General features: G+C 43.1%; 2 protein-coding genes across 3 annotated transcripts in view; one reads left to right on the top strand and one right to left on the bottom strand.

Moving 5' to 3' along the window:
* The window catches only part of HOOK3 (hook microtubule tethering protein 3), a 101,744-nt gene extending 89,641 nt beyond the window's left edge, over positions 1 to 12,103 (bottom strand). Inside the window, exons 1-3 of the mRNA XM_070408497.1 lie at positions 11,852 to 12,103; positions 6,184 to 6,269; positions 2,115 to 2,187 (exon numbers count right to left, since the gene is read on the bottom strand). Of these exons, the coding sequence (XP_070264598.1) occupies positions 2,115 to 2,187; positions 6,184 to 6,269; positions 11,852 to 11,908 (216 nt within the window). The 5' untranslated portion in view covers positions 11,909 to 12,103. The remainder of the gene's footprint in view (positions 1 to 2,114; positions 2,188 to 6,183; positions 6,270 to 11,851) is intronic.
* Positions 12,104 to 12,386: 283 nt separating this feature from the next.
* Positions 12,387 to 13,995, top strand: part of RNF170 (ring finger protein 170) — a 30,637-nt gene continuing 29,028 nt past the window's right edge. Inside the window, exon 1 of one of the 2 annotated variants that reach the window (XM_070408492.1) lies at positions 12,387 to 12,527. The gene's annotated coding sequence lies outside the window, so the exon portion shown is untranslated. The remainder of the gene's footprint in view (positions 12,528 to 13,995) is intronic. The other variant, XM_070408493.1, reaches the window with a different exon arrangement.

Here is a 13,995-nt window from a genome sequence, read left to right as displayed (position 1 = left end):
CTGCCTCCTACATGCCCCCTACTAGGGATACAGCCCACAACCCAGGCATGTGCCCTGACTGGGAATCCAACCATGACCTCCTGGTTCACAGGCTCATACTCAGCCATGCCAGCTGGGCTACCCTTGGAAATCTCTTAAAGTCTACGATGTATATCTCCAAATTCCTCCACTGTCAGAAATGTCAGAAAATATTGCTGTTTCTTCAATTGAGCACCAAAGCAAATATTTAAGAGCCATAAGGTTAAAAAGTAATATGGTTATATCTTGAAATGCTAGGATAACACTCTGCATTGCAAGATACTTGTGCTATAAGAAGCAACCTAGAAACAGAAAGGATGAGAGACCAATATACAGATGTCTCCCAACACTCACTCACTCCAGAAAACAGATCCAATGGCCATGTTTTCTGGGTGAAATGACAGACAGAATCACCTGCACTATTTATTGTAAGCCATTACTTTTTCCTCTATTTTTTTTTTTTTTACCCAATTCATATGGTTGGCATTTGTGTTAAGTTAAATGTGCATATAATATGATTCTGGCCGAAACCGGTTTGGCTCAGTGGATAGAGCGTCGGCCTGCGGACTGAAAGGTCCCAGGTTCGATTCCGGTCAAGGGCATGTACCTGGGTTGCGGGCACATCCCCAGTAGGAGATGTGCAGGAGGCAGCTGATCGATGTTTCTCTCTCATCGATGTTTCTAACTCTTTATCTCTCTCCCTTCCTCTCTGTAAAAAGTCAATAAAATATATATTTAAAAAAAAAATGATTCTGTCGATCATCTACTTAGCTGTTCCTAGCCAATATTAGTAGTTGAGGATGTCCTAGGAGGCAGCAGAACCTGTGACCATAAAATAAAAGAGGCTGAATCACGGCAATGTGATCCAATGGTTAACCACAGACATTTTTAATTAAAAACAAAACAAAAAAACCCTGAAAACTTTATTTAAAAAATTTTTCACATATAAACTAATGTTTATACTTCTAGAAAAACCTGGAGACATGAAAAATATATAATACTAGAGGCCCGGTGCATGACATTTGTGCATTGCAGGGGGGGGGGGGGGGATAGGAGTCCCTCAGCCTGGCCTGCGCCCTCTTGCCATATGGGACCCCTCGGGGGATGTCCGCTGAGGGGTTCTTAGCTCTGCCGAAGAGGCGGGAGAGTTTGCCAGACATGAGCCCAGCTTCTGGCTGAGCGGCGCTCCCCTTGTGGGAGTGCATTGACCACCAGGGGACAGCTCCTGCGTTAAGCGTCTGCCCCTGGTGGTCAGTGCAGTTATAGCGACCGGTCATTCCACCGCTCAGTCAATTTGCATATTAGGGTTTTATTATATAGGATACTTTATTTCCTTTATTTTAGTAGGTTCATTTTTTTCATATTTGAACATTTTAAATTAGAATGCCTTAAAAAAGCAATGTGTTCACTGGCCCTGGCTGGATAGCTCAGTTGGTTAGAGCAGCAGTCGCCAATCTTTTAGACCTCAGAGACCACCAGTGGTCCACAGAGCAACGGCTGGCGACCACTGGGTTAGAGCATTGCCCCAAAATGCCAAGGTTGCAGGTTTGATCTCCAGTGAGGGCACATACAAGAATAAACCAATGATACATAAATAAGTGTAACAAGAAATCAATATTTCCTTCTCTCTCTCTCTCTCAAAATCAGTCAATAAAAATTTTAAAATCAATATGCTGATTTCAATTATATTTCCTAATATTTTCTCATTATTAACACTAGCAATTACCATTATATATTCCACGCACTATCCTAAGTACATTACATACATTAACTCATTTATTTCTATGAAGTGGATTCTATCACAATATTCATTTTACAAATGGGGAAACTGAGGCATAGAAAAGTTAAAAGACTTTCCCACAGATGGTAAATGGCAGAGCTGTGATATGGACATAGGCACTCTGGCTCACTATACTTTACTACTTTCCATTACATTTTAGTGAGCAATTTCAGGTTCCTCCAATCTTCAAATCTAGATTATTTCACTAAAGACTACCTAAGTGTCTAAAGCTCACTGTACACATCTGATCAAAAATCAACAAATTCTATATACACCAAGTAAAAGATTAATTTACAGATAGAATAAAAGAAAATACCTTTAGCCTCCAATTATCTCCCACTTCGGATTTGATTCTGTTTAGCCAATTTTCATCAAAATATACAGGATCTCTAAAAATGAGAAAAAGCTAGCACATTAAGGTCATGTAGCTATCAAGCTAAAAACAAACAAAAAAGAAAATTGGAACCCATGCCATATCACCACTTAATTGCAACATAAAAATGTGTTTGCCACATATCAGTCATTGAATAGCTCAGTACATGAGACCAGATACAATGATAGATTTCTCTAAAATCAATTTGACTGTTTTCAGCTCATTAAAAAAATACATATTTTATCATAAAAACTAAAAGATAAAAAGTAATAACATAGTTATTATAGTTTAAAAACAAATTACAGCTAAATACACTAACTTGGAATTAACATAACTTGTATACACCACACTAATATCTAAAAATTTAAAATAGATGTAATTTTAAATAGACAAAAGAAATATACTATTAAGGTTAAAATAAAATTTTCAACTAATATTTCAATGACCGCCATCATTTAATACTTCAAATGCCACCAATACCGTCTCTAAAATGTCAATTTTAAAAAATAATATGAACTGAGAACCTATTTTCTCAGATATAATACTAGGTGTTAGACAAAGTTGGACACCATTCCTATTTGCAAAAGGCTTTAACATCTAAGATAACATTGGTGTGGACAAACAAACTGAAACAAAGACAGAACCTGAATATACTTATGGCTATTTTTCTTAGGAAAATCTCCCAACACTAGAAAGAAAGAAAAACAGAACAAAACTTTTTATCCCAGCATGATCCTTATTTCAAAGGTTCTGAAACTGAAGCTCTAAGAAATTATTTGTTCAAGACCACAGAATGTTTGTCTATGTTCTTGTTCACTGCAGTACTGCCCAATACCTCTTGTCCGACACATAGCAGGTTCTCTGTATTTGTGGACTGAAATGCAATTGGAAAGTGATAGCACATTCATTTAATAAGCTTCCAATCTACTACTTGGACAGAATATAGCAAGAATAGTAGTTTACAGCTTTCTTATATTCAGTATGACTTTTCTTAGTAATAAACTTTGACTCACTATGCAGGAATCTAGACATAACTGTGTTTTGATAAGTAGTTACAGTTTCAGCAATGTTTTCTAAGTAGCCCTTAATTGATGCTCTCAGGCTAGGATAAAACAACATAAAAGTAATTTTCTCCAAAATCTCAAAAGATTGTAGTTCTGCACAGATATGGACATAACAACTGATAATCTTACTGGGAGTGTTCTTCATGAGTAAGGAGCTAAAGATAGCTTTGTCCTGACTGCAGCTAAAAAGAAAAAATGAAAAACAAAACTTACAAAACCATTTCCTTAGATTTTGCCAGTACCAGCATATTTAGCTGTAACTTATGTACCAGTCAAATGCCTTCAGAGAAAACAAAAAAATTAAAATTTATTTCTATTGCTAAAATTATTTAAATACTGCAATGTTCTTACTGAACTTACCCAAATTAAGGTGGGGTCTAAAACAAACACTGTATTTTTATTCCATTCCTTAGTATGGCATTTTTATTAGCAAACCTTAGTATTTTTACAGATATTTTGTTTCTTAAGTCTATTTTCTTTTAATTACATAAAAATATTTTGGTTCCTTGTCATTAAATGTTTATTGGAAAGTTAGCTATACCCAAGGGTAATAGAAGCATATGTCTGCACAAAGATTTGCACACTGATGTTCACAGCAGCTTTATTGGTAATAGGTCAAAACCAAAATAACTCAGATGTTTATCAGCAGATGAATAGATCATTCAATAGCCATACAATGGAATATGTGCAAATTATAAGTACAGGCAAAAACACATACATATCCCTAAATAATTGTGCTGCACGAAAAAAGCCACACCCCTTTCCTCAAAAAAGAAAATATACTGTCCATTGATATAAAATTCTAGAAATTGCAAATGAATCTATAGTGATAAGAAGGGAAGGCAAGAAGGAGGGAATGAAGAGATTAAAAAAATTTTCTTAAAGAGAAAGAAAGGGGGGAGAAAGAGAGAGAGAAAGGAAGAGAGAGAGAGAAAAGGAGAAACATGGATTTCTTGTTCCACTTATTTATGCATTCAGTGGTTACTTCTTGTATGTACCCTCACCAAGGATTGAACCCGCAACCTTGGTGTATAAGGATGACACTCTCTAACCAACTGAGCTACCTGTCTAGGGCAAGGAGACTTTCCAAAGTGACTGATATGATCATTATCTTGACTGTGGTGATAAGTTTCATGGGCATCTACAAGGTAAAAATCTATCACATTCTATACTTTAAAAATGTGCGATTTATTGAATGTCAATTTAATTTCAATAAAGTTTTGAGAAAAAGAGGGTGGGAAATGCTAAAAGGAAATGAACTATCAAGCCACAAAAACACAGGGAAGAACCTTAAAGGCAATACTGCCAAGTGAAAGAGAAGCTGACAAAGAAAATTCTGAGAGGTGCTAAATTAAATTACAACAGGTCAAAGGGTGGAAGGAAAAGACAAGAAGGAGTTAACCAATTGACCACTGCAGTGCAAAAACGAGAAAAGACTGTTCACATGCCTTAGTGTATGTTGGAGTTATTAAATTGCATGTAGAACATAATGGTTTCTTATGATCTTCACTTGTTAAATCAATACAGGCTTTCTTCTGGTTTCTTCAAGTGAGAGAAATCCTAACCAAACTAACTTAAGCAAAAAATTCAGCTACTGATGCATACATGGAAAGCTCACTTAGCTATGTCCACATGCCCATAAATAATTTTTATTAAGAACTTCAATGAAACTCTCTAGAATCTTTCAAAGGCTAAAAGTTATTAGGGCACCACTCAGAGGTGACATGATAATCACAAGATCACTCTGGTCAGGTCTCAAATGAGCCTTCTTGAGCTCCATCAAAAAGCGTGTGTGCCTGTAGAGCTGGAAAGATGTGCTATGTAAGTTCCACAAGAAAGCAATAGCAAACTATAGTTTTCAAGCATGAGTCCCTAATGCTAAAGGCACACACAGTCTCTGAAATGCAGGCACTTGAGCTGCTTCTCATTCGGGCAACTGTATAAGGTTCACTTTAAGGTGAGCAATAGCAAGAACTCATTTAATGATGACACTGGTTCTCAATAGAAATGCAGGAAATCCTCATTAGTCATATGTAAACCTTTTAATGTCATCAGGCTGACAAGTGCTCAGGGCTTCAGAAGACACAAGTATCCCCCAAATTGCATCAAACCCAATGAATTCTTAAATTCACAGGTAATCCTTTATTTGAAAAATTCCCAGGTTCAAAAGTTGAAGACAGCCACACAACTATTATGTTTTCAAAGTACTTAAAAGGAAACAATCAGTTATGTTTTATATAACCCAAACAAATATTTCATTCCCTTAGTCATTCAGTAAACATGAGCATCCATCATGCAGATTAAACCATAAGAAATTGCTGCTATTTCACCATTTTTGATCTCCAGAAAAAGGTCATTTTCATATGGCCCAACCAAACACCAGGCATTGCCCTAGGTGCAAGGACACAACAGTAATCAAAACAACTACCCTGCCTCTAGGTGGAATTCACAGTGTGTGTGTGTGTGTGTGTGTGTGTACACACAAGCATATACATGGCATATCAGGTACTGCTAACATACGTTGTAGAACAATACAACGGTTAAAAGGGATAAGAGCACAGGGGGATGTTTGTTGCTTATTTCACATGGGTGGTCAGGGAAGACCTTACTGTTACATTTCAGCATTATTGCTAGGAGTGAGTCTCCGAGACTCTTCTAGGATGGCAAAATCTGGTTACTAACATAAAAACTTCTGCCAAGCTTATGCACAAGAACAAATAATTCGGCTAAAACCACTGGAGTACTATAACTACTACAGCCCTAATTAAACTTGCGGTCAATCTGTAACTAAACAAGTACATGCCATCGAAAGTATTACTGCTGCTTACAGTTCTTATATTATGCACAACACATGTCATGTAAGCACTTTATTTGTTTGTCCATGTCTTCAATCTAACCACATATCCATGTATAAGAACATACAAAGAGATAAAGCAGTTCACTCTTACATTTTTTGAAGAACCTGGGCCATCACAACCCCACTCGTTAAATCTTCCACAGTCTGGCATGGTGCATCCACACTAAAGGTCTGGATCTGAAGGGAAAAGATTCCATGGTTAACTATACGGAAGACTTCGCAGGCCTCTTTTTGTGAGTTCCACACCGTGGGAGTTGTAGTAAACTGCATAAGGCAGAAGAGTTGGAAAGATTTTCCCTCATGGGAAATTTCCTGCAGGTTATTATTGTAAATTTTTCCTTTTGGCAAAAGAGAAATTGTGGAGGACACTGGGTGTCTTTTCAGCATCCATTCTACTCACAGATGATCAATCTAAGATCTGCTCTACCAATGACTGACTTAGGGATGTATTAATAAGGCAAAGACAATTTGGATCAAAGAGATGCAAGGGAATGCTTACTTGAACTTCTGGGAAAGAACAACCAATTTCCTCTTGATGTGAATAAATATGTTGCCTCCATTGCCGCTAGCAGTCACTTTGTGGCTATTAAGGGGATCTGTCTCCGGGTGAGGCCAATGCAGTGGAGTGCAGAGAAGAGGTTCAGAAAAACTAAGTCCTGGAGGCCAAAATTAAGCCACTACCTTAAAAAACCTTGAAGTCTCCTGTTATGTGAGACAGATCTCTTGTTTAAGCCTGGCCAGATTGAGATTCCTTTTACTCAGCCCAAAATATGTACACAAATGTAGAAGTCACACTACGGTTAGGTTAGATATTCAATGCACTTGAATTAGAACTAACCGTGTACTAGTCAACATGATGTGGCCAAAAAATAGTAGATATTATTTCCATGAGTAAGATAATACAGCTGAGCCAGCAATGATTACAGCCAGCAGCTCAGCCAAGACTTAGAAGGAAATAAATCACTGAGGACAGACAGATACAGGCCACGCTCTCACAGTTTATAGTTTAGTGCTATTGGTATCTAGTAGGAAATGCAAACAGCAAGCACAGTTTAGAAGTGAGAGTGGGATGCAACCTAGGAAAGAAAAGAAGCTTAGTATGGATGGGGTGGACACTGGAGGAAGATAGCACAGGGAGAAGAGCAAAATGGTGAAAGACAAGGTTAAAGAGGAAGCATTATTGTGTGAAACCTCATTGTCCATGTTAGGACTTGATCCTAAGAGCAATGGGGAGTAAGCAGCAGAGTGAGGTCAGGCGATCTGCATTTTACAGGGGTGGGCAAAAGTAGATTTATAGTTGTTCATAGGGAAAATACAATAACAAATAATAATACAAAAATAAATTCTGTTTTGTGTACTCACAACTGTAAACCTGCTTTTGCCTACCTCTGTATAAAGACCATCTGATTCTGTTGAGAATCAGTATCATCATTAAATGAATTCTTGCTGTTGCTCCCCTTGCAGTGACCTCAGAAATTAACACATCTGTCTTCACACACATTTTTATTGATTGGATTATATGTCTACAAGATATCTCAGGATAACAGTACAATAAAACTTAAATATAATTGCACCTGACTGCATTAAGGCCTAACATTCTACCTAGAGGGCCGTAACCTCTCTTTTAATTCCAAGAAGCCATTTTAACACCACCCAATCTCCACATCACCCTCCCCCACAAAAATGTGAGAAGAGTAAAGCATGAGATCACCTGGAATTAGTTTCTAAAGCAGAGGTTCTCAACCAGGGCAACTTTACTCCCTATGAAACATTTTTGGTTGTAACAACTGGATGGTGCTATTGGTAGCTAGTAGGTAGCAGCCAGGGATGCTACTACTAAACATCCTATAATGAATGCACAGGCAGAGACTACAACAAAGAACAAGCCAGCCCAAAACGTCAATAATGCTAAGATGAACAAACCCTGCTGTAGAGCAGTGGTTTTCAAAGTGTGGTCAGGCCCCAGGCTACTAACGATAGCATAAGAGCCATTTCTTAGATCTAAACCGAATGCAATCAGAACACAGAGGAGAAATTACTTGTCCAAAGTCACCCTTAGTTAGTATAAAACAAAAATCAGAATTTGAACCCAGGTGGCCTAATTTCAGAACCTATACTCTTACCACGTTATACCAACCCCCAATTTTTTTAAAAAAATAAAGTTTTAAAAAGTGTATGTGCTTTAACTTTTGTACATCTGATTTCTTTACTTGTCCATTAGAGGACAAAAACTGAGAATGGACTTAGGCAAAGCACAGAGAATGGACTGGGGAAGATAAATTATACCCACCATAAAAATTATATCCTCCATAACTTTACACACTAGTGTGCTTTTTATAGGCTGCTAAATAAGTGATATGAAAATTATAGGGATATGTTAATGTTACTGGGTTTCCTAGAAGAAATGCACTGAGCCTATGGGATGATGCTTTTCCCACTTAGCTTCCTGTCATTAACTGGTCGCATCCCAGATTCTTTCTGGTTTTTCAGTCTCTATAACCCAGGAAAAAGCAATCTTTTCATGTACAGTTCAAGAAATTAGGCTTGACAGATGCAATAGGCAGGGCAAATTTTTCTGATAGGTAGGAATCCATTTTTGACTCAGAGGGTGGGGAGAGGAGGTAGGGCGGAAATTTTCAAGCACATCTTGCTGAACTTGCTTGTAGTATAAACTTTGATTTGGAATTTAAGCCTAAGATGTTTTCCATTGGTGGTGTGATACTTTGTCTTTTCATAAGCATTCCTCTTTCAAAAAAAATTTTGAAACATTTGGTTCTTGGGCTAGTAAACTCTTTGATACAATAGCAATTTAACCAGCATTTGGGGCAATGACATGTTCCAGAGAACTGAATTCTGCATAGGTGTCTAACAGCCATACCTTTAAGAGCTGAGCTTTATTCTTACCATTTCTATTGGAAGAACTTCTAAAATGTACTATATACCTCGTACCTCAAAGTAAATGCTATGTAGTCAAACTTTTATTTCAGATTCAGGATCATAACTATGATCTTCAGTAACTGAACAAGGAGCCTCTGGAAGTATCTAAGACCTCAGCTCAAAGACTGAATCACTCAGACTGAACTTTGAGTTCTTACATCTTCTATGTTACTGACAGCTGTCTGTATTTTGCTGAGTGCTGCAGTTACCTTCTAACCTGCTGTGTGCAAAGTAACCACACAACCAAGTTGTCTGTAAATTTATATTCAAACTAGAGGCCCGGTGCATGAAAATTCGTGCACTGGCGGGGGGTGGGGGGTGGGTGGGTGGTGGTGGTGGAGGAGGTCCCTCAGCCCAGGCGGCCTGCCCCCTCACAGTCCGGGAGCCCTCAGGGTATGTCCTACTGGCCTCCCTCTGCGGGAAGCGACCAGGCTGATCAGGGGAAGGCGCCGCCCCCATTACCCCACAGCTGCTGCTGTCACCGAGGCTGCCTGCCCTCGGTCCTCGCAGCCACCGTGGCTTTGTCTGGAAGGACATCGGGAAGAATGTTTGGCTGTCTGGTCTAATTAGCATATTATGCTCTTATTATTATAGATAAATTATTGTCAATGGGAATCTTTTCTTTGGAGTGTACTGTATACAATTTTCCCTCCTGTTTAATTTTTAGAATTGTGCTCAGCATTAATCTGGCCTCCATAAGGGGAGCTAGGAGACAATGTACATTTTCAGCTACCTCCCACATTTTCCACATAAACATTTATCCTGCTTTTTATAATGACAAAGAGAACAAACGTAGCATTAAACTCAACTTCCTTTGGAAACATTTCAATGTGCAATGTTTTATAATGTTTCCAAATCTTAGAACTGTACATCTCTGTGTGAACTCTGATCTCTAGTGTTGTCCATGATAATCTCTAATCTTCTCTTCTCCAGAAATTTTGCTTGATGAGCCTTCCAGTGGCATTTTTAAAAGCCTTCTCTACAATGCCTTATTCCTTGACATCTCTCCACAGCTGATAGCCTGGATTACCTGTTTTGACATTTTACCAGATTCTATAGAGGTGCTCTCACACTGTGCGCTTCTGTTAGTATCCTCTTCAGACTTCCCTCTAGGATTCTTCCTCTTACTATATTAGCATTTCTCACTCAAATAACTGCACTACCATCTTTTTGCAGATGGCTCTGAAACACACCTCTTTGTTTCCGTGACACCTCTTTCTAGACTTTAAACAATGCAGCCCTACTTCCAATTCAATTAGCTCCCTCATCTTTGCCCTCTTGCCTCTTTTTCTAGCGTGGAGGAAGGCTCTACTTTGTACAGACTCAAAAAACGCACATCTTAAGATCCTTAATCTTCTGTTTATAACCTCTGCCAAACCTCTCCCTTCCATAGTATCAAAGAATGTGATAATGTCTTTCCTCTATCTCTCCTCTGCCTAGTCCAACCTTGGCCACATTGTGCAGCTTATCAGTCTTTCTCACCTCTAAAATACAGCAGTGAAACCCATCTCCCGCCTGAAGTTGGAACCCATTACAGGTGTAAGCTGTAGGTCAATAGTATTGCAAACAATCTGAAATCCCGAGAATGGCCTAATATAAAAGTTAACGAGTATTATCAAGCTCCGACATTGTATGTATTGTTTCAAAAGACATAATTGGATTCATGGCGTAAGCCAAATTAGGAAAACCTCAAACTGTTTTTATTACAGTTTTTACAACCAACCTAGGAATGCCCCTCTAACCTTTCCACAGAAGTGCCCCACACAGGAGAGTGACGTCTATACCCCAGGGATCTGAACTTGTAACCCAAGGCACCGCTAAAGGAATGTCTTTGACATTTGTGTTTTACTTTTAACATTATGAGTTCATCACCTCCATAAACATAGTAGTATTTTATTCTAAAAATGGTACCTAACATTTTCAGCTCTAAGACGAATGCTCCAAGAAAGAAGCACTAGGCTTCCCCTGTGGCCCTGACAACCTGTGCGCACACACACAGGCCTGGGGTTTGTGTCCAGCTCTTGAAGAGGCGGCTAAAGGCACACATGTTGGCATCACAATCGAACACATGTTTACATGAAGACGTGAGGCTCTCCACAGACGTTTGGCAATTTAACATCAGGATTCCACAACGTTGCCAGTGAGATGTCGAGTTCCACTGCTGACTCCCAAATACCTTCCCGATGTGTGTTTTATCTTCACTGCCTTTAATTAGCGCCTCCACACCGCTTCCTTTCTCATCGCTACAGCGCATCTCGCATTTTAAACAGTGTTTTTCTGGGTGCCTTTTTGTCTTTTTCCTACCCTTCCTTAAGAGCACTTCCCTTTTCCAGGGGGCCGGCCCAGCCCTCCAGGGCTGCGCTCCATCCTCCGCGAACCTCACAACAAAGACGAGGAGCGTCGCAACCGGGGGTCCCGAGTACCCCCGGCGGCGGCCCCGGAGGCGGAGGGAAGCAATGCTTCGGTGTCCCTGGGAGCCGCGAAGCGCCAGCGCCTCATCAGCTGCAAACAACCCTAATTACAGTGCCGCCTGCACCCCATCATTAGCCTCCACCGGACCCACACCTCCCGCCCGGGAAGTCGTCCTCGGACCCCGGGCGGAGCCTCCCGTGCCCCGCACCTCCCCGCCGACCCCGACCCCCGCCCGGCCGCGGGTGAAGACGCGGCCGCCCCAGCCCTCCCCGGCTCCGCCCGCCCCAGGCCCGGATGTGACGGCACCGCAGTCCTGGGCACTCGCCCCCCGGGACGAGCACTGGGGGGGCGGGGGGGACCCCGGAAAGGCGGCCTGGGGGTGGGGGTCTTCCCGGCCCCGCCGGTCATACCCAAGTGAGAAGGCTCTCGCACAGCTCCACCCGCTCCGCCGACTCCACGTTGAACATCTTCCCCGGCTGCGGCTGGCAGCGCCTCCCCACCTCGCCAGAAAGCGCTGCCGCTCGGGCTGGGGCCGCGTCGGAGGGTCCGGGCAGCGGATCTGGCCTCTCGCCCACCTTGCCCTTGGGCCCGGGCCGCCGACTCCGGTCCGGCGCTGGCAGCGGCTCCCGCACCGTCACCCCGGTGCCCCTCCTTTCCTTTCACTCCGGACGCGCGTCCGCTGCGCGCGCGCCCGGCCACGCCCGCAGCCCCGCGTCCCCGCCCCGAGCCCTGGCCGAGCCGCGGCCCACGGGCCCCTGCGCGCAGCCGCGCTCCTGCCGCCCCGCCTCCCGGCCGCCGCCGCGCGCGCGCCCCCACGCCCACCCCCTGCACGTCCGGGTGCGCGCGCGCCCCCCACGCCCACCCCCTGCACGTCCGGGTGCGCGCGCGCCGGGCCCTGGCGGCGGCGGCGGGTCCTCCGCGCTCGTCCTCACGGAAGCGCGGCAATGCGCGTGCGCCCGTGCCCGCACTCCAAAGTGGGAAGGAGACAGCTAGTGGTCGCCCGGGAGGGGAGGCGGGGGCCGGCCCCGGAAATAATCTCTACCCTCAGGCACCGGGAGTTGGCGAGGTATCCTCTGCGGTGGAGAGGTACGCGCCCCCTACCCACCCCTCCCGGCCCGCGGCCGGCCACGCCCACCAGGGTCCGGGCCCCGGGCGCCGCCGGCGGGGCTCGGCGTGGGCGGCACTGCCCCGGGGGGTCGCTGCCTGGGACCCCGGGGCTGCGCCTTCCGTCTGAAAGCCCGGGTAGAGCCCCAGAGTTGCCGGGTCCCGTCCGGAATCCCGGAGACGGTGCCAGGGCCCGAGTGGCGGGCGTCTCGGCGGGTCTAGGTGGGCTTGGCCGGCGGCGAGGAGAGCCCGCCACCCTTACTTGGGGCTCGTGGATCCTTGACCCCCTGAAGACTTGAGTGACGCCAAGGAGGGAGAGGGTGCGCCCCGGTTCGCGGATCCGCGAGGACCCGACCGTTCCCGGGGCCTGTCTGTCCCGGAGTCCTGCTAAGTGTTGGCCTTGGTCTTTGTGGCTAGTGGGTCGTCCCAGCTCGCAGCTTTGTAGAGGGGTGAACCTCTGCAGGGCTGCCGGTACAGTTCTATGCTCTGTGACAGGCAGAGAGTTGCATACAACGTACATGCTTAAAGGAGAATTAGTAATAAAACACGCAGATGAAAACAGAACATTGCTGGTACCTCGGGAGTTCCACCCACACTTTGTATTCCCTTCCGAGCACGATTTCCTCCCTAGACTGACTTTTGTGTGTGTGCCTTTCCTTATAGTTTTACCACCAAGTATGCATGCCTAAACGGTATAGTTTCACTTGTCTGTTTTTGAACTTTGATGAGTGGGATCATATTGTATTATTTTGTGGCTTTGGATTCCTGGCGAATTTGTATGTTTCTGTAGGTAACTTTTATTGCTGTCTAGTATTCCATTGTGCGAATATAACCCGTATCCATTCTACTGTTGATGGGCATTTTGTTGTTCCAGTTTGGGGATATGAAGGACAATGCTAGAAGCATTCTTAAACCTAGATACTACTGCAGATGTGTAAGAGGGGGTTTTTTTTAGAATGCATGCCTTAGAGTCCAGGGAGAATTGTTGAGTCATAGGGAGTGCATAACTTTACCAGATGATGCCAAACTATTATTGGAGGTGCAGCAGATTTCACTTCCCAGGATACATCTTTGGTTTGCAGTTCCTGGAGCCCCTTTTTTTTCTCATTAAAAGTAGGTTTTGTCAGTGAGCATTCAGAACAATCAAGATGGCACTGACTTTTCTTTTCTTTTCTTTTTTTAAGAGAGAGAAAGAGAGAGAGACATCGATGGGTTGCTTCCGGTGGGGATGGGACCCACAACCTTGGTATGTGTCTTGACCAGGAATCAAACCTACCACCTCTGGCGTAGGGGATGATGCTCCAACCAACTGAGCCACACCGGCCAGGGCAATACTTACTTTTTAATAATGCCTTACAGAGTACCAGTTAACAGTTCGTATGATTTTTCATTATGTGAATGTAAAAAAAAAAAATTTCTTGAAGTCTTCTCAATGATCTTTCTTTTAAAC

The sequence above is a fragment of the Myotis yumanensis genome, unplaced genomic scaffold (assembly GCF_028538775.1).
Source record: "Myotis yumanensis isolate MYYU_CA2020_CCGP unplaced genomic scaffold, mMyoYum1.0.hap1 SCAF_3, whole genome shotgun sequence".
NCBI classification, from domain to species: domain Eukaryota; kingdom Metazoa; phylum Chordata; class Mammalia; order Chiroptera; family Vespertilionidae; genus Myotis; species Myotis yumanensis.
This window is presented reverse-complemented; position numbering and strand designations above follow the sequence as displayed.